The sequence below is a fragment of the Cydia fagiglandana genome, chromosome 15 (genome assembly GCF_963556715.1).
Source record: "Cydia fagiglandana chromosome 15, ilCydFagi1.1, whole genome shotgun sequence".
NCBI lineage: Eukaryota > Metazoa > Arthropoda > Insecta > Lepidoptera > Tortricidae > Cydia > Cydia fagiglandana.
This window is the reverse complement of record NC_085946.1, coordinates 15902276-15926586: the sequence shown is the minus strand read 5'-3', so window position 1 is coordinate 15926586 and position 24311 is coordinate 15902276. Positions and strand designations below refer to the sequence as shown.

The 24311-nt window shown below is 37.7% G+C and overlaps 2 protein-coding genes across 2 annotated transcripts in view; one reads left to right on the top strand and one right to left on the bottom strand.

Moving 5' to 3' along the window:
* Positions 1–23975, bottom strand: part of LOC134671513 (protein PALS1-like) — a 254037-nt gene extending 230062 nt beyond the window's left edge. The window contains exon 1 of the mRNA XM_063529378.1: positions 23891–23975. Within this exon, the coding sequence (XP_063385448.1) occupies positions 23891–23960 (70 nt within the window). The 5' untranslated portion in view covers positions 23961–23975. The remainder of the gene's footprint in view (positions 1–23890) is intronic.
* Positions 18140–22911, top strand: LOC134671124 (odorant receptor 85a-like). Its single transcript, XM_063528897.1, has 5 exons — positions 18140–18981; positions 20198–20297; positions 20907–21008; positions 21427–21582; positions 22119–22911. Exons 1-5 carry the CDS (start codon positions 18140–18142, stop codon positions 22191–22193), a joined length of 1275 nt encoding a protein of 424 aa, XP_063384967.1. The 3' UTR covers positions 22194–22911.
* Positions 23976–24311: the final 336 nt, after the last annotated feature.

Genomic DNA, 24311 nt, shown 5'->3' with positions numbered 1-24311 from the left:
TTATATGGCAAGATATTGTGAATATTGTGATGCTGGAAATAGTCTTATTCCACCACCAGTTTCTAGTTAGAGATAGTTTACGAAGAGTGACATAGGTACGACCTCAGATTGATTCGCTCCAACCATTGCACAGAAGTTTCAGGTTGTTTCCAAGTAAGTTCGTTAAGTAGCCACCATTAATGTTTCATTGATATGGAGGTCTGACACTTCCCCTACGCGTATTGGCGCTAGCTAGTGGTAACAAGTCAACTGCACAAAATATATAATAATATTATGGCTCATTAGGTGCTAAAGTGTTCTGATAAAGCTTCTAGGATTCCCACTTCCCCAAAAATCCTTCATGTTAGTTAGCTGTTAGACCAGCCGGCGTGTTATGGATGGTTATATCCATGTTTATCCACGTGGTAAAATAACTGTCACTTTTTAACACCACGGGATAGAAAGTGACGGATACCGTTTTATCACGCTGTCACGTAGACAAGAACGACCATCATATCCGTGCAGCTAAGGTAAATATATCAAAGGCCAACAAATGAGATTCCCATTTAATCGCCCGACGATCAGTGAAGAGAAACGTAAACCAGTGTAATTATTTATGTAATTCATTTTAATTGGCACGTACTTTATTTAACCCAAACATAAATGTATATTTATTGAACGTTGGCTTGTTAAGACGTTTGTGAACTCGACTATACAACATACAATACCTGCGTACTTAAATATATATATGTTGTTATCTTAATCGTCGCCACAAAACCTGTATGATCTATGCATCAACTCAGGCTATCTACATCAGCATCGGTGCGCCCGCGCAATCTGTATTCGATCCACGTGCTCGGCTGCGTGTTTAATTCACATAACTATTCACTTTTCCTGTACTCTGTACTTCAACCAGTAGGTATACCTAAACTCAACTGTATAAATCTTTAACTTTCCATTAGGATCTACATGTGCCTATGTATATGCTTATATATTTACTCGGAAGTCAAAGAAAATAGGAAAACGTTTAATCAGATGTTTTTCTTGTAAAACCTCCTCATTTTAACCGACTTTACATTTCAAATGGAGGTTCAATTTGATTGTATGCTTTGCCTCAGATCCCGTCATTTATCAACCGATAAAAAAATGTCTGAAAGTATTTTTTGTCAAAATCCAGTTCTGATGGATCCATGAGGAACTCCTCAAATTTTATAGGCATAAATATACTTAGTGGTTTTTGTATTTTAACCAACAAATCAAGAATTTAAGAAGTGACATTAAGAAGAGGTCAAATTACAGCAGACAACAGTTCAAAACCGCTGCAAGTCACTTGATGAACACGCGCTGAGTCATACTTGCTTGCGCATTTATGACGCCTCTCCATTCAATGTATGAGTTTGATAGCGAACTGAACGTTGGTTTTAGAATTAGCTATGGTTGCCGTAGGATGACAATAGACTTCCTTGACAATGGCTGTCTTATACAAGCTTATAGCTTGCGGTATGCGCATGAGATTATTGAACAGAAATGAACCGTTGGGCTCATGTGTGCTAGACGGATTGAGAGTATAGAGGGGCCCACTGATTACCAGATCGCCGGACGATATCGGCCTGTCAGTTAAACGTAAAATTTGACAGCTCCGAACAACTGACAGGCTGATATCGTCCGGCGAACTAGTAATCTATGGGCCCTATAAAGTATAGACCAGCTGAATCTGATCTATACTTTTTGGCGCAGAATTCTATCTTACCCGTAAGGCCAAAAGTATGGAAACAACGTTGTTTTCTTTAATGTCTCATGTATCTATCTTTGTTGTATATTTTTATCCTAAAATTTGCATTGGGCAACCCCAAAATATTAAAAATTCCCGCTACAAATCAAAATATCCTGAAAATATTGTCGAAAAGATAAAAAAAAGTTAAGACAAAGATGATAGTTGAGGACAGTCTTTTCAAAAGGGCTTATTTCTCTATGGGCACCATACAATAATCCTCCTCTCTATCATAGCCAGCATTTGAGTAATTTACTATTCAAATGTTCTATTATTAATTTTACCATATTGTTTTCAAATCGTCAATGAATAATATAAAATCAAACTTTTCTATCAAAGTGTAAGCTTGTTTCCATACTTTTGGCCTTGGGTGTATCTTTCAAGAGAGCAGAGTGATTTGTAATATTTGTATTTCGTGAGTAGGGAATGCAAATCGGTTATTTTTTGTATGGAAATAACCGCGGTTTCGGTTAAAAACCGATTATTTCCATACAAAAAATAACCGAAAATAACCGATTTGCACTCCCTAATTTCGAGGCATTCGTTTGAGGAGCTAAATGAGCGAATCAACATCGACCGTTTTGAGTGCATTACTCAAAATGTCTCTGGAGTTACCAAGAGACCAAGAACTCGGGCTTCTAAAAAACATATTTGGTCAGTTTGAGTACTACTTTTTCTTTGATACTGACTGTACAATCCCGAAATAATAGGGTTTAATTAAAAGTATGCAATAATGAACCCCTAATGAACTCACAGCCGTACCAACTCACTAAGCCAAGCCAACTTTCTGAAATCACAACGTTCATACTTTCTTTGTAGCTACCACATAAGTCGGCTATAACAAAAAACTCCATGGTCTGCTAACAAACGCAGTACCGCTAATAAAGGGTACCTACGATACGATGTCTACAATTAATGTACATTTTAGATCTTATGACAAAGGAAGAAAAGTTGAAAATAGTATTAGACTTGATGGTACATATATGCCGGTTTGTTTTTAAAAGTTCTCTTCATTAATTCTGCAGCTATGCTTGAAAAGGTTTTATTTCGTTTCTTTTCGTCGACAAGTCTTTTCCGACCCTTCACAATTGTTTCACTACTACTTACATGGCGTAACATAATAACTTTCGTGATGTTCGTTAGGCGATTAAATTGCTAGTTAAAAACTTTGAGCAGTTGTTATTTCATTTTATACGCTTTCGGATGAAAGAAGCGGCTGGCGTCCCGTCTTGGCTCGTTGGGCGGATGTAGTTCGAAAAATCGCAGGGCACTTTTGGATGAGACTAGCCCACGACCGGGATAAGTGGCGTACACGAATAGAGACAGCTCTGCAGTCAAGTGGGCGACTAAAGGCTAAAATGATGATGATGACGATGAATTTTATACGGCAACGAACGGTTAATTCGGGTACAGTGAGAAAAATATTTCAGGAAACATATTCTACTAGCAATTTAATTTTATTCGGACTGGATGGTGCGGGGGGCCATTCTGTATGAAATATTACTCATTCTGTGTCGTAGTTCTAAATCTAGAACATTCCATTGAAAGCAGCTAATAAATATTAAATGCGTTCGGCAATAAGCCTGTAATGAGAATGTTTCGTCACTCATTGCGAGCGTCCCGCCGCTGCTAGAATACTAACTACGCAGACAGACCTTGCTGTACCTACATTATTTATCTAAGTATTCTAAGTAATACCTAATAGTACCGCACCTAAGGGGCATGGCACACTGCTTCTCACTTCGGAACGACGTCCGATGCTGTGATTTTTAGAGCACCGTACAAACTTTGTCCACGAGGCTCTTTGGAATCACTTTGGTCTTGTTAACTTTGTAATGTAGAATGTCGATTTGTATGCAAAAAACGCACGGTAAGTATTATAACACATTGGCTCCGTCTCTCCGTGCGAATCGCAAGACGATTCGTGCGGCGGACGACGATGCGGTGCGCGCCGCAGGGCCCGCAGGGTATGCCACACCGAGCTCCATATTACCGTATGGATTTTTGTACGTAGATGCTATTCGTCACACATCGCAGCTTCGGACAAAGATTACGAGGATATACGAAGAAAATAGCACCACCGGACCGATGTCGCCACACGCGAATTCGTCGCTTCGCACTTCGCAACGACATGCGACGTCAGTGTGCTATGCCCCTAAAGCCAGCCAGACACCATCGTGTAGTGCTATCCAAGGTTACCGCAACAATTGCAGGTGAATCAATATTTTTATTCGTGACAATCACAAACATGAAAATTTAAAGACATCCTAGCATAGTTGGTTGTGACCCTGCCTACGAAGCCGGGTTCGAATCCTGGTAAGCGCATTTATTTGTGTGTTTATCAGAAATAAGTATTTGTTCCTGAGTAAGGTGTAGATGTTTGCTATGTGTATACATATAATATACAGTATGATTATTTCCACTTTGAAACTCGGAAACTCCCGCTTGTAATCGTAAAGGTTAGTGTTTCCACATAGAATAGATATATAAAATCCAAGGACTTACATAAAATAAACAGATTTATTTAATTACGTAATACATATAATAAATAATTTAACTTCAACCTTAGTATAAAAACTTCATAAATATTCTAAATAGACTACCATCAACTTTCTATGACATAGAGACTATAATGGATTTGGTCTAGTTTCAAATATAATGTAATTTATTCCGAAATATTTTATCAAAACTGTGCAAACTATCTTTTCGATTGCGACGTTGCCAGACTTAACATCAATACATTAAGAAAAAGCTCTCTTTCATAATTGCAGCAATAATATAACTGTCTATGACTTTAAGTGGCGCGAGGAAAGGCTTTGCACTTCAAAAATTCAATTTCCATTGCATTTTATTCAAAAGAACATCAAAAACTTCCATTGCATTTTCTAGTAGAGCTTTCAAACGTCAGGAAATCGAGAAAATGAAGAAGAAATTCGCCAATTGCGCTATGATTTTATTCATCATCATCATCTCAGCCATAAGACGTCCACTGCTGAACATAGGCCTCCCCCTATGATTTTATTATTTGTGCACAATTGTACTGTATTTACACGCGGACAAATGCAGCTTGCATTGCAGGCTATATCTTAAAATATACAACACGGAAATATTAAATCGGTAAGTAACTTGAAAATAATAGTTAATTAATCCATCATAAGTAAGTTAAATTCTAGAGATAATTCGAAAAATTTATGTATGTATGTGTAGGTATTGTGTAATACAAGTATACTACTTAATTTTATAATACTGGCTTCATATTCTATGTATGATAAGGGTCGGTTGCACCATATCGTCTGTCACCGTTAAAGCGTTCGCTAATAGTTATTTGTTTTACAAGGGGGCAAAGTTGTTGTTTAACCGCTCGTGCTAATATTGATACCTGAGCAAGCGAAAGATTCCAAAATTGAACCAGGAGCGTAGCGAGTGGTTCGAAAAATGGAATCTTGAGCGTTGCAAGGGTTTCAAAGCACGAGGGTTAAACAAAATTTGCCCCCGAGTGAAACACAAAATTTTTCACCACACCAACCCGAAGCAAATATTAAATGTAAAATATCAAACAAAATCAAACCAAATCAAATCCAAATGAATGTTATCAAATATTTTTCATCCAAAATCATCATTAAAAAGTCAATTCTACCAGCAAACATAAGAAAACAACTCAAAATTTGCGTTTGATTACTTTGCCTCATCTGATTACATCTGCGAAGAAATTCAAAGGTGTATGTGAAGTCCCCAATCCGCATTGGGCTAGCGTGGGGACTATAGCCCAAGCCCTCTCGCGCATGAGAGGAGGCCTGTGCTCAGCAGTGGGACGTATATAGGCTGAAATGATGATGATGATGATGACTTTGCCTCACATGTGAATAAAACGCAACTTTGCTATCAGTTTTGGAAGTGCAAAGTAAAGCTTTCCGAGTTGGTGTGGTGAAAATATATTTGTATGGGAAATTTCATACTTCACTGCTGTTTGACGTTAATCAGTCTGCTAAATTTAATGTGGTTGGTGCAACTGGACTTAAGTGTAGCTGTAAACTTATACTTTGTGTTTGCCTGAATAAAGAATAAAGAATCCGAAAAAATATAGGTATCTCGTCCACAAAAATATACCTATAGATACCATGTTTAGTTCAAGTCAAATAAGGGCCACTTGCGCGTTCCAGATTTAGCCAATTAACTTTAAGTTAACCGTTAACACCGGGTTAGATTGTACTGGTAACTCCGAGTTTAACCGGTTAACCCCGAGTTAGAGTCTAACCCTGGACGTCGCAAGTGGCCCTAAGCTGGCTACTTTATTTTCTATTGACTTAATTTAATGTCTTCCATAACACCCAGTATTTTTTTTCCTCATAAAATTTGCAAATTTTGATGAAAAATATGATCAAATCTTTGAAAGACATCATTCAGAACGCTATAATAATTTCATCAGATCTTTATGATTCATGTAGATAAGTTATTGTATGTAAATACAATTACAACCCAGCATCACATCAATGGTTAGTGGTTACCTTACCTCTGATTATCCCCGTATGCAATGAACAATTTCATACCTTAAATCATAAGCGATAAGGTGCATATTTCAACTTCAACTTCAACCGCACCTTTACAATGACGCTGCATCTTTAGTACAAAACGAACACAATAAATTAAACCTTATTGTTAAGATATTATAGTTCTTATTAGCTTAGTGGGTGTGGTAGAACCAGTTTGCAAGTTATGAACGGTACAGACTACTATACAGACTAACATTACATGTAAAGAGAGAACTGGACTAAATGATTATTTCTTGAGCTGATATGTTTTGTCTTTGAAGTTGATTTTAACAAGCTTTTTTTTTTACTTGCTATGCCCTGTTAGTATGGGTCAAATCTTAAAACCTAAATTGGATTGGACCCACTTCCTCGGTACAAGCCGGGGTTTGAAGTTGAACCCGCGACCTCCGGATTGAAAGTCGCACGATCTTTTCCGCTAGGCCACCTGCGCCAGGCGTGTCTCACTCCGCGATTTCGTCGCTTTGCTACACATGTACACAAGTACATGCGTTCCACACCAATTTTGGTGGCTAGCCATACCCGCGCGTGGCGCTGTCGCCACCTAGCGGCCATATCTGTCCTGAGCGTAACAGACGCGTTTTGTTAGAGACTGAGTCTTCTGTACCAAGTACTATTAATTCTGTGCCAGCGCTTCAAGAGATTTAATCAATCATATAATGAAAAAGCCCTTGGTTATCAGGTCAAGAAGATAACGTAAACAGCTCCTCAATTGCGCCATTAGATTTAAATGGCATCATCAGACACGCCAGGAATTATTGCAAGAACGCACCAGTGGGCTTCGCGCACTGTTAAATTATCACTATAACTTGAATATCTTGATTGCATTCCATTGCATGTGCTGCATTCAATTATTAACACAGACAAGACATCCTCCAGACTGAGCATAGTAGCGCTACCCCCTCTGCCACGCACACGGTAATTTTACTCCATGTTCGAAGTCGAGTCGAAAGTGTCTATGTGTGACGTCCGTGTCTTTGAACGGACCAATCACGGCACGGGACTTCGCTCACCTCGCAGTTGCGCACCCCCGCATTTTTGGCATCATCGGTTGCATGAAATAATTGCTCTAAACTCGGTCTAGAGGATTCCTAGTCTATGATTATTAAGTACTAAATTTACGTGTACATACGTTCCTTCACACGTACTCGTACATACGTTCTATGTAAATGTGTAGAGGCAGAGCAAGATCTGCAGCGATTTTGATAGCCCAAACTATGAAAGTGTTATATTAAACGTCAAACTTCTATGAAATTATGACGTATAACCAAATCCTTCACACGTACTCGTACATACGTTTTATGTAAATGTGTAGAGGCATAGCAAGATCTGCAGCGATTTTGATAGCCCAGACTGTGAAAGTGTTATATTAAACGTCAAACTTCTATGAAATGATGACGTTTAACCAAACATAGTTGTCATTCAAGATGACACGAAACTTTACATATAAAAGTGACATACGACCAGCATGAAACTGTTAGATTCTTGATATAATTAAAAAGTGACTTAAGTGCAGATTCTCATTTAGCGTGTGGTATATTAATTGAGCTATGACTAGATGGTGAGTCAGAGAAGCTTGCGTGACTTGACACCTAACATTACAGACATAATACCTAATAGCTGGGTAACGATGTTTACATACATATACTACCGTATTCGAACTTCAAGATATTCACAAGAGACGACACGTAGGTACTAGATCCATTTTAGATACGTTATAGTTTAGATATCAACTAGTTCTCTTTTGCAGCGCAATTCGGGCAACCAATGTCACTTTTACGTTAGATAGAGTAAGATATCTATTAGATGTGAATTGGATCTCTAAGTCATATCCTGTGGAAATCGTTCAAGAGTATCTCCAGAATCGCGCAAATGTCAAATTTGACAGGTTATAACTTAAGGTGGTTCGCCTAGGTTACTCAAAACTTAACTCTCGCTAGATGGCACCACTTTTGCAAAATTTCAGGTTTTATTTTTTTGTGAAATGGTCATGGTATTTGTATACTTAAAAGTATGTTTCGCGCACTCTTTAAATAAATATTGAACAATTAAAGTAAACATTGAATACTTCATTGTGCAAAAACCACCTTTTTAATTCGACGGAGTGTTGCTGTCACGCTTTTTCCTAGTATTACTCACACATGCAAACAGTGTTTCCGTGATCCTTGTAGTAGACAATTTCACACAACGTAAGTAGGTATGTTGCATTGCAATAGCGTAACGGTATGTTCGTGGAAATAACTACGTGCAAGAGGATTGGGGTTCAAGACTGGTGCGAGTAGGTAATTTCTTTTTGTTTCTCCTTTGTGTTATCTTACCTTTAAACGAGCAATTATTATATATATGTTACTGTAAAAGCCCGAAGTACGGCAAAACCTAGGATTTACCGGTAAAACCTAGGATTTACCGGTAAAACCTAGGTTTTACCGATGCCGATCGGTAAAAGCCCGAAATGTTAAATCTTACTAGTTTACTTCGGGCTTTTACCAACACCGATATGGTAAATCCTAGGTCTTACCACGGCAACCGGTAAAGTTTGAATCATGCACTGATTCTTGAGATTATTAGATGAAAAGTAGGTAGGTTTGGATCTCCCGGTTCTGCTGAAGGTGAAAGAGAACTCTACTAGCCTGCATCGTGGCTAGGCACCCAGGTTTAGGTATAGTTAACTTTAAAACCGAATCTGCAGCTGGCCACTTTATTGAGTAATAGAAACGCGTTCCGTATGTGTTTCGCTTTCCAGATGACCAGGGTGCCTAGCCAAGGTGCCAATGGTTTACGCTCCGTAGCGACTGAAGCGCAGCCGTGTCTGTCGCATTAATATGGCAGAGTGATAGAGAGAGGTATTACCCTAACGTTCGCTACGGAGCGAACGACTGGCATCATGGCTAGGCACCCAGATTTAGGTATAGTTAAGATTACCGCCGAATCTGCAGCTGGCCACTGTATTGAGTAATAGAAAAGCGTTCCGTATGTGTTTCGCTTTCCAGATGACCAGGGTGCCTAGCCAAGATGCCAATGGTGTACGCTCCGTAGCGAACGAAGCGCAACCGTGTCTGTCGCATTAATATGACAGAGTGATAGAGAGAGGTATTACCCTAACGTTCGCTACGGAGCGAACGACTGGCATCTTGGCTAGGCACCCAGATTTAGGTATAGTTAAGTTTGCCCGAATTTGCAACTGGCCACTGTATTGAGTAATAGAAACGCGTTCCGTATGTGTTTCGCTTTCCAGATGACCAGGGTGCCTAGCCAAGGTGCCAATGGTTTACGCTCCGTAGCGACCGAAGCGCAGCCGTGTCTGTCGCATTAATATGGCAGAGTGATAGAGACAGGTATTACCCTAACGTTCGCTACGGAGCGAACGACTGGCATCTTGGCTAGGCACACAGATTTAAACGCTTTTTAAGGATTACTAATATGTTGCATAAAATTTATTGTTATATTTTACTTTCGCATAGCAACCCTTGGCAGAATCATCATTTCGCAGAATTACTTTTTGCATAAGTTTCATGGCATACTGTTGTTTCGCACAATTTTGTAAAGCAGAATAATGCAATGGCATAATCTCAATTTGAAGAATAATACTATAATCGAATAATTGTTTTGCCGAAAATTGCGTCGCATAATATGTACTTGGCATACTGTCTTTTCGCACAATTTCCTTAGGCAGAATAATTCATTGGCATACTGTTGATGAGAATAATATTTTAACCTAACCTAACCTAACCTAACCTACACTTCTGGAAGCAGTTTCTTTTGAGTAGGGGTCGCAGTTCTAACCTAACCTAACCTACAGTTCTGGAAGCAGTTTCTTTTGAGTAGGGGTCGCAGTTCTAACCTAACCTAACCTACAGTTCTGGAAGCAGTTTCTTTTGAGGGGTGTGTAATGATCCGTATAACAATTTTTGATACATTTTCAAAATATATAACAACTTTTGATATAATTTCATGGTGTATAATCACTTAAGCGGTATAATGAACTTTTGATATAACAACAAAATAACTATTTTCATGGGATATAATGTTTAATCGATATAAAAGCTATTCGATATAACGTTTACTGGATTTAATGAATATTTGTTATAAGTATTTATGGTATAATGTATAATAATAAGTTGAGTTTATAATAAAAAAAGTCGGTTCTGGCGCTTCGCCGGCCGCTGCCGCGGCACGCTCGCTTCGCTCGCTCGGCTCGCGCGCTGTAGGGTCGCAGTTCTACCTAACACTCCTCCTCGCTTCGCTCGTCGTCGTACCTAACTGAGACCTGCCTTAAGTTCGAATACGTAGGTTGTTATAATAGTAGTAAATATTACAAATTATACCAGTACTACATTATGCCAACTGAGCGTTATATCGAACTTAATTATATACGCTGTTAATGTTAGATTAGAAGTTGTTATATTACAAGTTCATTATACTTGACGATAGTTAGACTCTTTAAGAATATACCATGTATTGTTATAGCAAAAGTGCATTATGTCCCTCAATCGTTATATCGACTAAAAATATATCAAAAGTTGTTATATGGACCGTTACGCACCCTCTTTTGAGTAGGGGTCGCAGTTCTAACCTAACCTAACCTACAGTTCTGGCAACAATTTCTTTTGTGTAGGGGTCGCAATTGTAACCTAACCTGACCTATAGTTCTGGCAGCAATTCCTTTTATGTAGGGGTCGCAGTTCTAACCTAACTTAACCTGTAGTTCTGGCAGCAATTCCTTTTGTGTAGGTTCAGTCAGCGACATGAGTATTATGCGGTAACAATTTCGGCAGAACTTTTATTCTGCTGCATAACATTCTGCGAAATTCAAGTCTACAATATGAGCAATATGCCATAAGAAATTCGGTGGAATGTAATTTATGCTACATACAATTCTGCGTATGTAAAATCGACGATAGTAGTATTCTGCTATTCAAAATTCTGCCAAATGAATGTTATGCGACATGACAGTTATGCTAATTATACAATTATGCAAAAGTATCATTCGGTTAAAAATGTTTCTGCGAAACCTGCTATGCGAAGTGTATTTCGGACAATCGATATTATGCAAGATAAAGGGAAGCCGCTTTTTAAAAATCAAAAAACTATTACTTATGAAAGCAGAAGAATATAAATGATCGTATTTGATTTATAATTGTTACATATTTGCCGTAACTTATTTTTAAAATGTGTTTTTCAATTAAAAGACACGTCAAGATTGTTTACCTTATTTCTAATGCTAAAAAAAACAAACTATAGTAATAATTGTGTTTTTCATTCATAGACAAAATCCATTATTTTATCCACAGGAAATTTTATATATCTCTTTTTTATTGCAGTCAGGATGTCCTGATTGTAAAAATAAGAGAGATTAGGTAGAGTATAATTTCTAATTTTCTTTGTCAAAAATAAACGAATACGTGTAGCCCATACCATACTTAATCAATCGATTTATGATAATAAGAAAAATTAAATAAAAATAAAAAAACAATACGAAATTTAGATGTAACAAAAATACAAAAAGTTATGTTCCAGCATACAATTGACTGGGGATCGAACCGGGAATCTTCCGTTTGTAAGCAAAAAAGCGACTGTTTGCATAACACGCCATGATAGTTCTTAGCTAAGCTGACGAACTTCGGGTACTTATTCTCGCTTAGGTCAATTAAGTACCTGTCAAACGTCAGTGTCAACAAAATTGCACTAAACATGACGGCACTCCAAATTCGCGCCGTGGTCAGCCCGGCAACGTCGGAAATGGTATGGCAACGTCGCAAATGTATCTGTACACGACATTTGTGACACACACATACGTAAAATTGATGAAAATTTAACTATGATTTTTGCATGATTTCTGTATGAAACATTGTTTTCCTGTTAATTTCGCGCAAACGAATATTCGAAGGAAGATAAATGCGGAAATATTTATGTACTAATAGTGTGTAGTTACTTAATGAGCTTTGATTGAATTTTGTATGAAAATCGAACCACCTTAAGATATCTAATAGATGTCTATTTCAAATCCGAATCGGGCCCATAATCACGCCTATTTCCCGTAGGGGTTGGCAGAGACCACGGATTTCCACTTACTACGATCCTGACATACCTCTTTCGCTTCCTTCACCTTCATAACATTCCTCGCCGGTTTACGTATGTAAGTTTTGACACTGTCAGACTCATGGTACGGGTACAGGTTTATAACAGCGCCGTAGATCTAAAGCAGGCCACTGACGATCCTTCCAAATGGATGCCGTTACAATGAATTCATCCAAATGGACGGCATCCTAATATTAAACATTGTACGTTTTTGACATTCACGGACGGATTATGGATTGCAGCCACGCTATTTAGACTGTTGGAAGGCTCGTCAGTGGCCACCTTAAGTTATTATGCGGTTATAATGATGTTATGGTTTTGCTGATGCTCGGGCCCAAGGCTAACCGGTCTGACGGATTCAGTTTTTATCGCCAGTTATACCTAACGAGATGCCCGATTGGAACTTTAAGATACATCAATTTATAGATCTAGAAACGATATGGAAATGGATTAGATGTGTTAGGGCGGGTTTGACGTTTTTGTTTTTTTTTTCCTCGTTTACTCCCTGCAATTTTGCACAGTGTGAATTTGTCAATGTCATTGTTGACTTTCACACGCGAGGAAAATGTTCGGTAGCTAGTAGAACGTTTTTGTTTGAAGAAACGTCACATTTGACACTGACACATCTAATCCATATCGTTGCTATATCTATTAACTGACGTTTCTTGAAGTTCGAATCGGGCCGATAGACTTAATAAATAATACATTTAGAAGTGATTCTTTTCCATAGGAATAATACAAACTGTACCCGCACCATGAGTCACTGATAGTGTCAATACTGACATATAAGCTAACGTCTACGTAATTTACTTTCTATACATCCTGCTCGCACTAATATGTCCGAGCGAGATGCATAGAAAGTAAGTTACGTTCACGCTAGCGTCTATAATGTCGGTGCCAAACTCGGTGACTCTACATTTATTATCTGTTTTTTGACTCCTGTTTTATATTATACATAATGTATGTATGTAGTGTATATAGAGACGAGTGGAAAAAGAGGGGGGAGGCCTTTGCCCAGCAGTGGGACACAGTGGGCTCTGAATAATAATATACTTAGTGAAGCATTGAGCAGCTCTATCACTTCGGTACAATTTTACCATTAAAATAGTACTAAAATGACTGTTGTCAATGTTGTCATACATACATATTAATGCTTCAAGCTTCAACCAAAGAGTTATTGGTTGTTATAGAGAGGTAAAGTCTAACAACGTGACCCTTAGCCTAGTTTGACAGCCGAAACAGATGGCGCTGTACTGCGCCATATGTTTTGTCGTCACTGAACTGTCAAACATCAACTGTTAACAATCAAAACCTTATATCTTACAGAGCCGTAAAGCGCCATCTCGTTTAGCTGTCAAATTCGTAACACAATTTTTTTTATACACTTTACACATCGTACACAATAAATAGATCCTTTACTTGTATGAAAATACTGTAAATTACATAATAAGTTTTGTTTTAAAGATTCAAACTCATTTCATACTTTTAGTAAGTGCTTATAAGCAGTTTCTCACGTTTTGCTTAACAATATTTGATGATACGACATTAACGACCTAAATCGTTGTGCAATTTAATTGACAATTTGATAGTCCATTTACCTCAATAAACCACGTCAATGCTAATGCGCTTAAAAAAAAAGAAAGCATTAAAAAACCGGCATTTTCACAACACTCGGAAGGGCATCCTTGGACGCCACAGTTCACTCACCTTTCACAGAAAATGACCACTCAATCCACGCTCACAGAACTACACTTACACACTAAACACACTACTAGTCAACTTGGAAACAAAATCGATACTTTAAACACTGATATTGGGCAGCAAAACACGGCTTTTGTTGCCTAAATATGTTGGACGGGATTTAAAAACACTGCGCGGAGGTACGGCGGCGACTGTTCTGAAACCTGTTTCCCTCTCTCTCGGTTTTGCGGGTTGCCATGATTGTTGTTAATGCTCCATTTTTTGTTTGATGACGTCAATGTTGTCATTGAAGCGTATGTTTTAAATGAACTTAAGTTTCTAATAAGATTCTTATTGGAATTGGTAACATATTTTTAACAATTGTGTACTACAAATGGCTAATTAAAACTTTATAATACCCCCTTATTCATAAAACTTTACGGGCCTGATTTAGCTAAATTCTGTTTTATCCCTTTCTTACAAATACATAAGTCAAAATGACAGATAAGGAAAAATGATAATTAGCTAATGGAGGTTTGTAGCGCGTTTACGAATAAGGGGGATAATGTTTGGATATGATATGTGTGACTCTACCATAGCGTTGCTACGCTCCGCGCGCCGGTTAAGGGTTAAAGGCATCCGCTAGCTAGCAAAATTGCATGGTTGTTTGTATTAAAGTTTGCCTAGTTTTTTATGTTTTCCGCTTTTCCACCAAACTCCATATTTAAAAAAGCTTTTAAATTTACTTTAGGTATACTAAAATATCGCTCCATTACCTCAAAATAAATCCACGCCCTCACCCCAACTGACACGATTACCTAAGTCTAAAATAAATCGACATCACTGACCCAATAGGCTATATTTAACGCCCCTCATAACAATACTGACCAATTATAGCCCTTAGTCCCTTATAATAAGGTCTATATTTTGTCAATCCACTGTTGATGGTACGAACAGCAACACGCTTAACCGAGGGCCTATCACGAACACCAAAGTTCGCAAAATTGCGGGCATGTTTCTCTGTCAGTCTAAGTACGCCTTAATTGGAGTAAAAGAGGAAGATGCCCGCAATTTGCGGACTTTGGTGATCGCGGTAGGCCTATCTTGGCAATGGTGATTATAAAATGATTAGTGAACTGTACGATGGTACGATGCTTTAATGGTTACGTAATTTTGAGCACCCTAACCGTCAATTTATTGAATCGTGCATATTTGCTGCTACGGAAAAACCCACTAAAATAGACGAGATTCACAAATTCCTTTTTTTAACTCAATTAAAAGTTAATCTTTATGGTATCCAAAAATGTCTCATTTACTTGATAGTTTAACTAAGCATTAATTAGTAGGTATTTACAAGTTTTACAACAAGGTGAAAATCTCAACGGCAAAATGAAAACGGAACTTGATTTTCTTTCAACGCGTCGTTAACTACCCAATATCCATTTTCCAATCTATGCTGTCAAAAATGAAAATGTCTCTCAAAATGTCCCCAATCCGCGGGAGATTTCCAATTATGGCAACACTGTTTTAATATAACCTCAAAGGCTGTCATGTCCGAGCGAATACGTACCCAGCGCGCTCAAACACGCGAACGGGCTGCACTACAACCTCAATTTACAGCGACAGGGTTCCAATAACGCCGTTACTCAACGACTTTAGAACTCTGTCGCATCAAGATACATACGCTGTTTTGAAGTCGCAAAGACGGACGTGAAGTAACGTACAAATACTGACGCGGCACCGCTGCAGTCGTTAAACTCCTTCACATTCTAATTTAGCTCTTATATTGTTGGCTTTAAAGTTAGATAGGATTTTGATAAGTGAAGAATTAAGTTGGTAATGTCAAAGGCATTCGGACTTACTTCATAATCCCATTATTTGCAAAGAGCGGCAGCTACAATTTGCAAGTAAGGAAACTGAATAGGTTTGTGCTACTCTTTCTAGACAGGCTTCGAAATTAGGGCATGTTTGAATTCGTTCTTAAAAGTTGGGGGATTGGAATTCTATCCTGGAAACTTTGGGAAACTTTGGGGAACTTTGGAAATTGGAAACGGAAGACGAATACATAGGGTGCAATGTTTGAAAATCAGTTCGTGTAAAATTTATTTAAACTTTATTGCACAAAACATACAAATGGCGGACTTAATGCCTAATAGCATTTTCTACTATGCCACCTTATACTTAAATGGATTCTGTGTCTATAGGTGAATAGAATTAAATTTTAGTAAGTAAGTAAGTACCTAAATGTGGCTAGTTATTAAACACCTCAAAATTTAAGCGTGAAAAAATAACTCTAGATTTTCTGTCTTTTGTGTCAGTCGGATAAAAAAAGTAAATGTGACAAACGTCGTTGAAGGACAAAGAAAACCGCTTAAATGTTTTTTAAAATGGCATAATAACACAAAGAATCAAATTGCGAAGTATGTACTACAGTATATTATTACAAGTAATGACTTAAATAACTGTCTTTTATTTTTCCGTTTCGTCGCTTAAAAAAATAACACCTTCGATTAAATTATAGTGTCACACGTATAAGCTCTGATCACACTTATGACTCATAACTGTCACAAAATAAAGAAACATACCTATTTTTATACAAAATTGAATTTTTAAAGGCCAAGTTTATGGATTCACTTTTATGTTGGGTAGGACTCACGATTTTTTAAATAAACAATTTTGAAATGAATTATCTTTATGTATAATTTGTGGATTAGGTACATAACATAAATCATACAATAACGCCTAATTTATTTACTGTTATTTAGGAAAAACCGACAAAATTGTTCACGGAGGCTAGAGTCCTTTTGAGTTGCTCTTAAAAAATACTTAACAAAGGACTCGAATCGAGACTTAAAAGACTCTGAAGTTTTTAAACCGCATGGTCTCGTAAAAAAGAGCTGATTTCTTCAAATTCAGACTCAAAGACATAACAATACATATCTAGCAACATTTATAAATAAAATACCCTAGGTAAACATCAATACACCTTATAAAACAAAGTCCCCCAAAGCGACTGTCTGTTTGTACCTATGTTCGCGATAAACTCAAAAACTAAATCATGCGGTTTTCACCTATCAAAAGAGCGATTTTTGAGGAAGGTTTACAAAGGTTTTGTGTAACCCGTGCGAAGCCGGGGCGGGTGGCTAGTTACCTACATTATAAAACATCAAACATCAACCATCAAACATCAACATTTATTCAGCAAATATGCCACAAGGGCACTTTTACACGTCAACATGAAATTTACATATTAGGTACATGCAAAAAAACACATCAAATTTAATTTTTAACCAGCAGACCAGCAACCAAACGTCTGCGAACGATAATGTCGTTCGCAGTTCAAAAATCATGCACTTCTGAATTATAAACACAATATAACTAGGTATACGGACGCATTGCAGACTGTGGGCCCGATTCGGATTTAGAAATATCTTTTAGAGATCACCAAGATAAGATAACGATATGTTTAAGATCTAACCTGTCAAATTTGACATTTGCGCGATTCTGGAGATACTCTTGAACGATTTCCACAGGATATGACTTAGAGATCCAATTCACATCTAATAGATATCTTACTCTATCTAACGTGAAAGTGACATTGGTTGCCCGAATTGCGCTGCAAAAGAGAACTAGTTGATATCTAAACTATAACGTATCTAGAATGGATCTGGTACGTGTCGTCTCTTGTGAATATCTTGAAGTTCGAATACGGCAGTGAAGGTCTTTTTACAATTTCAATACAAGCCAGTTAGTAATCTACTACCACAGGAGAATAAAGTGCCACTCGTACTGTCTAATAAATATTAATTCGTCTTAAAAGTAAAGTAAAGTCAGTTATTCGTTAGTAAATTAAGTAGCTATTTTTTTTATTAAAAGTACATACATTTTAAAGTTATGAGATAAAAGTAACTGTAACTTATATTTTGAAATGTATGTATGTATCTTTATTTTTAGTTTTTTTAATATAATACTCATTAAGTATTTCTAAAGCAGCCCTCAAAAGTTCCAGTATGTAAACGCCTTTATGTAAGCTATATAATTCCTGAAAATGTCAAAGTATTAACCCTTTTTCTTATTCCTCATCATGGCGCCCAAGTTATCTGACAGTGCTAAGTCGACACCCAGCTTCAAGCAATCTGACAGATTCAAGCAGCCAAATAATAGCAAACAATCTGATGGCTTCAAACAATCCGACAGTTTCAAGCAGAACCGGTTCTGCTGGTCTGTCTTCGGTCTGTGGCCTGGAAAAATACCCGAAAAATATTATAAATTCTTTTCTTTCGCCTATCTTATGATCAGCTACGTCGTCTACAACGCCCTTTTGACTTTAAACCTCTACCACACTCCGCGACGAATCGAGACGCTCATACGAGAAATCATTTTCACGTTCACCGAAATCGCAGTGGGCAGCAAATTGTCTATGATACTTTTTAAAAGAAATAAAATCGCCGCCATTTTCGAAATGATCGACCGCGAAGAATTCAAAGGAAACGACGATATTGCCAGAGAAATTGTTGTAAAACACAACGATTATTACAAGAAATATTTATTATTAAACACCGTGCTGTCGAATTTTACTTATTTCTCTCAAGTGCTTTTCCCCGTTTTTGGTTTTTGGTTTTTTGGGAACACGCTGGACTTACCTATTTGCAAATATTATTTTCTCTCTGATGAAACGAGAGATTATTATTTTACTTCAATATTTCTTTATCAATCGTTCTTCATGTATGGTCACATGATGTATAATGTTAACATAGATACTTTGATCGCCGGTTTCATGGTGTTGGCCATAGGTCAAGTGAAGGTTCTGTGTCACGATTTGGAAAATTTGAAAACGGATAAATCTGTTGGCGGCCAATCAATAATAGACCTTCAACAACAATACAAACTGCGTAAAATTTTGAATCATTACGAGTTGCTTTCGGAGTAAGTATTTAGAATCAGACGAAGCTAATTTTAAGTTATTTTAAACGTTAAACTTCTATGAAACACTTGCACAGTGTGTGCTATCAAATTCGCTGCCGAGTTAGCTTGGTCTGACTCAATTTATATTATAATTTGAATGAAAAAATGTATTTGCTTTAGTGTGTATGTGCTAGGTCAAATATTTCATATGAATACCTGCTTTAAACTTTAAAGTTTAAACTACACTTTTTCCAATTAATACCCCAAAAAGAAATAAACTAATTTAGTTATTCTAAATAATTTTATTATGTATATTTATAGTGGGGAATGTATGTAAAAAATTATTGTAGATGGCGCTCTTCTAGATACCTACCTTACATAAAAAGGACTGTCATTAACACAAGACCTGTAAGGCCTAAAATAAAATCTTGGGCGGGCAAACATATGAGACACCTCTTTTGTAGAGCCATAAGAGCATATCATATATGTTTGCACTCTTCGCCCTACCTACATAATAAAATTTATAAAAGCATTTTCACCACACCAACACAAGGAAATTATTAACTGTATAATATAAAACTAAATCAAAGCAAATCGATTCAGATTTAATGTTATTTAAATATTTATTATTCAAAATCACCATTTAAAAGTAAATTGTTCCAGCAAACATACGAAAACAACTCAAAATTTGAATTTGATTAATTTGCCTCATATGTGAATAAAATGCAACTTTCTTATCATTTTTTTAAGTTTATTTATCTATAATAAGTTTTTTATCAGTTTTATCAGTTTGATAAATATTTAATAACATTCATTTGGATTTGGGTTGGTTTGCTTATGTTTGATATCTTACAGTTAACATTTTCTTCGGGTTGGTGTGGTGAAGAAAATTTTTGTGTTTCACTCGGGGGAAATTTTTTTTTAACCCTCATGCTTTGAAACCCTCGCAACGCTCAAGATTCAATTTTTTGCTTGCTCGGGTATCAATATCAGCACGACCGGTTAAACAACAACTTGTAAAACAAATAACTATAGTTCGATTCGCTGAAAGTTAGCCGAAATAGCCATATTTTTATTAGGAAAGATTTTGATAGCGCAACTCTCATTTTCCGTTTTTTTTTCTCTAGCCTACTTCCCACTGCTGGGCAAAGGCTTCCCCTCGTTTTCTCCACACGACTCGACATTTTCCCACCATTTTCTGATTAGGTACATAACAAAAAGAAACCTTACTTTTCAGGTACTGCGACAGATTTCAGGACGTGATCGGCCGAACGATGTTCGTTCAGTACGGGATCGGCTCCGGCATCATTTGTGTCATCATGTGCGGTTTACTTCTGGTAAATGGATAATTGCATATACACTCAGCATCTGTCTAAGCTAACTCTGCACCGACTTTAACAGAAATTCCAGAAACAAGTGCCCTCCGGTCGACTTTGGCCACTTCCTAATTTGTATCTTTCCAAACTTGTCCACTTCCTAATTCGTCCACTCCAACATCGTCCTTTTCCTAAGATGTCACTTTATAAATTTTGAAGTTGACTACCACACTTCGCCAGTTAGCTTAGTCCGACTGTTGTAGTCAAAAATTACTCAAAATATGTACCATTTCATCATACAACTTTAACACCTTCGCAGCGGCAATTAACTCTTAATTAACCACATACTTTGCATGTGGTCTTTCGACCCCCTGCCGCAGAATTCATCTTTACTGATCTTGACCATATTAAATTGATTCTACTTCATAGCTCTTTAATGCGCTTTAATATAGTTGGTCAAGCATATCTTGTCAGTAGAAAAGGCGGCAAATTTGAAAAATGTAGGCGCGAAGGGATATCGTCTCAAAGAAAACTTGAATTTCAAGCCTTTTTCTTCTGACAAGATTTGCTTGACCATCTATATTTATGTATTAATTGTATTTATTTTATAAATTTGACCCTAATTTCAAGCCTTCATCATTGGAGACACAAATGTTCATGGTTGGCTACTTTATGGCAATGAACCTGCAGATCTTCGTTCCGGCCTGGCTTGGGACCCAGCTCACCTACGAGGTAAGTGGTGGAGTACTTATTTCTTGTTCCTATTATGTCCCATCGGCCAGGGGACAAAAGTAGCACATATGTCAGAAGAAAATGTTGAGCCTCGTCTGTACAAACATGCTTAACTGACCATCGGTGGACCTTGTGCCTTTTGTAATAAGGTTTATCAATGGAAAGTTAACAGTGCGGGCGATATAATATGCAAAAGCCCGACATGCTCTTGGCCTGTTTTTATTTCTTTTCGTTTGGCATTTGTCGATGTACGATTCTCGTCTTCGCTAGGGGTGCCCTTTGTTTCAAAATCAAAATTTTAAAAATATTCTACAATATACTATAATAAGATACTGCAAGATATGTAGGTACAAAGTTTACACATTAACTATACTATTAAATTTTCTTTTCTATTGTATATTTTTGTCCATGCGTACAGAGTGAAGCATTGACAACGGCAGCGTACAAAAGCGAATGGCTGCCGCGCTCTGAACGTTACAAAAGCAGCATCAAACTCATGATGGAGAGAGCCAAGAACCCTGTCATCATCACCGGCCTGAAGATATTTCCTCTCTCATTGGCTACTTATATACAGGTATCTTTCTCTCTTTCTGTGCTGGTCTGGTCCTAACGAATAATCATGATGAACATAGTGGTTATAGTGAAGCGTTGACAACATAAGCGAATAGCTGCCGCGCTCCGAGCGCTATAAGAGCAGCATCAAACTCTTAATGGAGAGAGCCAAGAACCCTGTCATCATCACCGGCCTTAAGATATTCCCTCTCTCATTGGCTACTTATATACAGGTACTCTCACTCTCTGGTCTGGTCTTAAAGAATGATTACATTACTGATTATAGCACAGGACACATAGTGAAGGGTTGACAACAGAAGCGTACAAAACCGAATGGCTGCCGCGCTCTGAACGTTACAAAAGCAGCATCAAACTCATGATGGAAAGAGCCATGAACCCTGTCATAATTACCAGCCTGAAGATATTTCCTCTCTCTCTCTTCGTTCTTACGTGGTTCTTACAAAACAGTTGAATCTTTATTCTGGGTTTTGAACGCTATCATAGAAGGTTTACGTTATGTGTGTAGATAAGTAAATATAACAGTAGTTTTCCTTTCAGATAATGAAAACAGCCTACTCCTGCTTCGCTTTGCTTCGCATCATCCAAGACCGCCAGGAACAAACTGGGGCATAATGCCTTAACTTTGCATTTATCTCACAAATTCTCGCGTAGTGTTGGTACATCCACAAACGAAAAAAGATAATTTCACGCAATAAAAAAAATATTAAATTTGTGCTTTAACTTAGCATAATCAAATCAATTATATCTAAAAGATCTTGTTGAACACTATTGAAATATATTTCTTTATATTTTATAAGTAGTTGTAATTATGCAAGTAACAATTATTTATGCTCAGACAAATGTGGTAAAGTGCCGACTTAATCATTAAGATGTATGGCTTATAAAATAAATAAGAATTAACAAAAATTGTGGTAAAAGTTCTGCGATAAAACTCGAACTCACGATTAAAGAGAACAGCAGACAGTTACATACAATAAACAACATTAAATTTACGACAGGGGAATGGGAATGAATGTTTATCGGTATTGTATATCATATAATATAATAACGTTATTAGGGATTTAATTCAATAATCCCCATAATTGCGGCTGAGCGCCTACTGAAAAGCAATGAGCAATAAATGTCAGCGCGGAGTATTTGGAGCGAGTCCAGGATTGGCGTATTTGAAACAAACTCGGTTCAAATTAAGTTTTTAATTGTTTTAATGGCCATAATAGTTTGATATTATCTGTGTAGTTATTACGGTGATAAAAGTAATTAAAGTTAGATACTTATTCAAGTGACACGGTTCGTTCTAAACTATCTTTGCACAACTTTGCAACTATAAAGGGGCCCGCTGACTAACAGTCCGCCGGACGGTATCGGACTGTCAGTTAGAACAAAATTTTTACAGTTCCGAACAACTGACAGGCCGATACCGTCCGGCGGACTGTTAATCAGTGGGCCCCTTAAAACATGGAAAATTGGAAACTAGTGCCACTATAAGCATAACATTGGACACAATAATGTCATTTATTGTGACCCTTCCACACCCTGTCGCTTGCCAAGAATGTGAACAGTTAGTATGTGCAGTATCTATGTAATTGATTTCTGCTTGGGCAATATCTGACGGGCCTAGTTGCACCATAAAGGATGATTCACGTCACGCTAGGGTCTGAGGGCCTACCGCGAACCACGTTCGACGTGTTGGCTCCCTGTCGTACTTGTAAATTCATGCGTAAGCGTGACAGGAAGGCAACACGTCGAACGTCGTTCGCGGTAGACCCTCTGGGGGCCGATTTTTGAATTTCGACCATTCGATTTCGTGTATTTCGTTAGATAATATCTCCACTACTAGGCGTTTAAATTCTACTAATAGAATTGAAATCGAGTGGTGAATACCACTAGATTCCAAATTTCGATCGCTCGTATTTCAAAAATTAGCATTTCTCCGTTTTCCACCGATTTTCGAGTGACGAAATCGAGCGATCGAAATTCAAAAATCGGCCCCCTGGTCGGAGCTTCCGGCACTTCGTCTTCTATGAAAAGCACCACGTGATCGCGGATCAGCCGTCATAGCAACCGACATGTCAGACTCCTCGGCCCGGGCCCGGCCCGCGGTCTTGAGTGGCTTTTTACCTTTTTGGTACGGAACCATTAAACGCACAATATGTGAATATACGACCACAGGTACGAGGATCCGACGTAGGAAGATTCGGTGTCGATCGACAGATCCGCGCCTACCCATACAAAATCCTAGGTTCTACCATTTTATTCTATTATATGACTTTCAGAGTACCTAGAGTATAAGTATATTAAAAAAAACTTACATAGTTTGGTTTCGCTACGTCGCTTGACTCGGAGTTTGATGAGACAGGACGAGATGCACTGCAACAACATATTTAATATTCAATAATATCAAAACATGTTATAAAACTTGTTAGCCCATTAAATTCTTGTTTCACAGTACCTACTCGGAAAAGGACTTTTTATTACATCATCATCATCATTTTAGCCTTCATACATACTCAAAATGAACCGTAAGTTGCAGCCAAATGGCGTAAATTACCCTATTTCGGGCAAATTTACCCTGTTTCGGGTATTCATCTCATGGATGTGTCCGATGACCTCCGTGTGGTTCATCTCGTCCAGCCGCGTCTCGTTCACATCCATGATTTCGTCGGCGATTGTCTATGATCCAGCCCAATGGGGTAAATTACCCTGTTTCGGGCAAATTTACCCTGCTTCGGG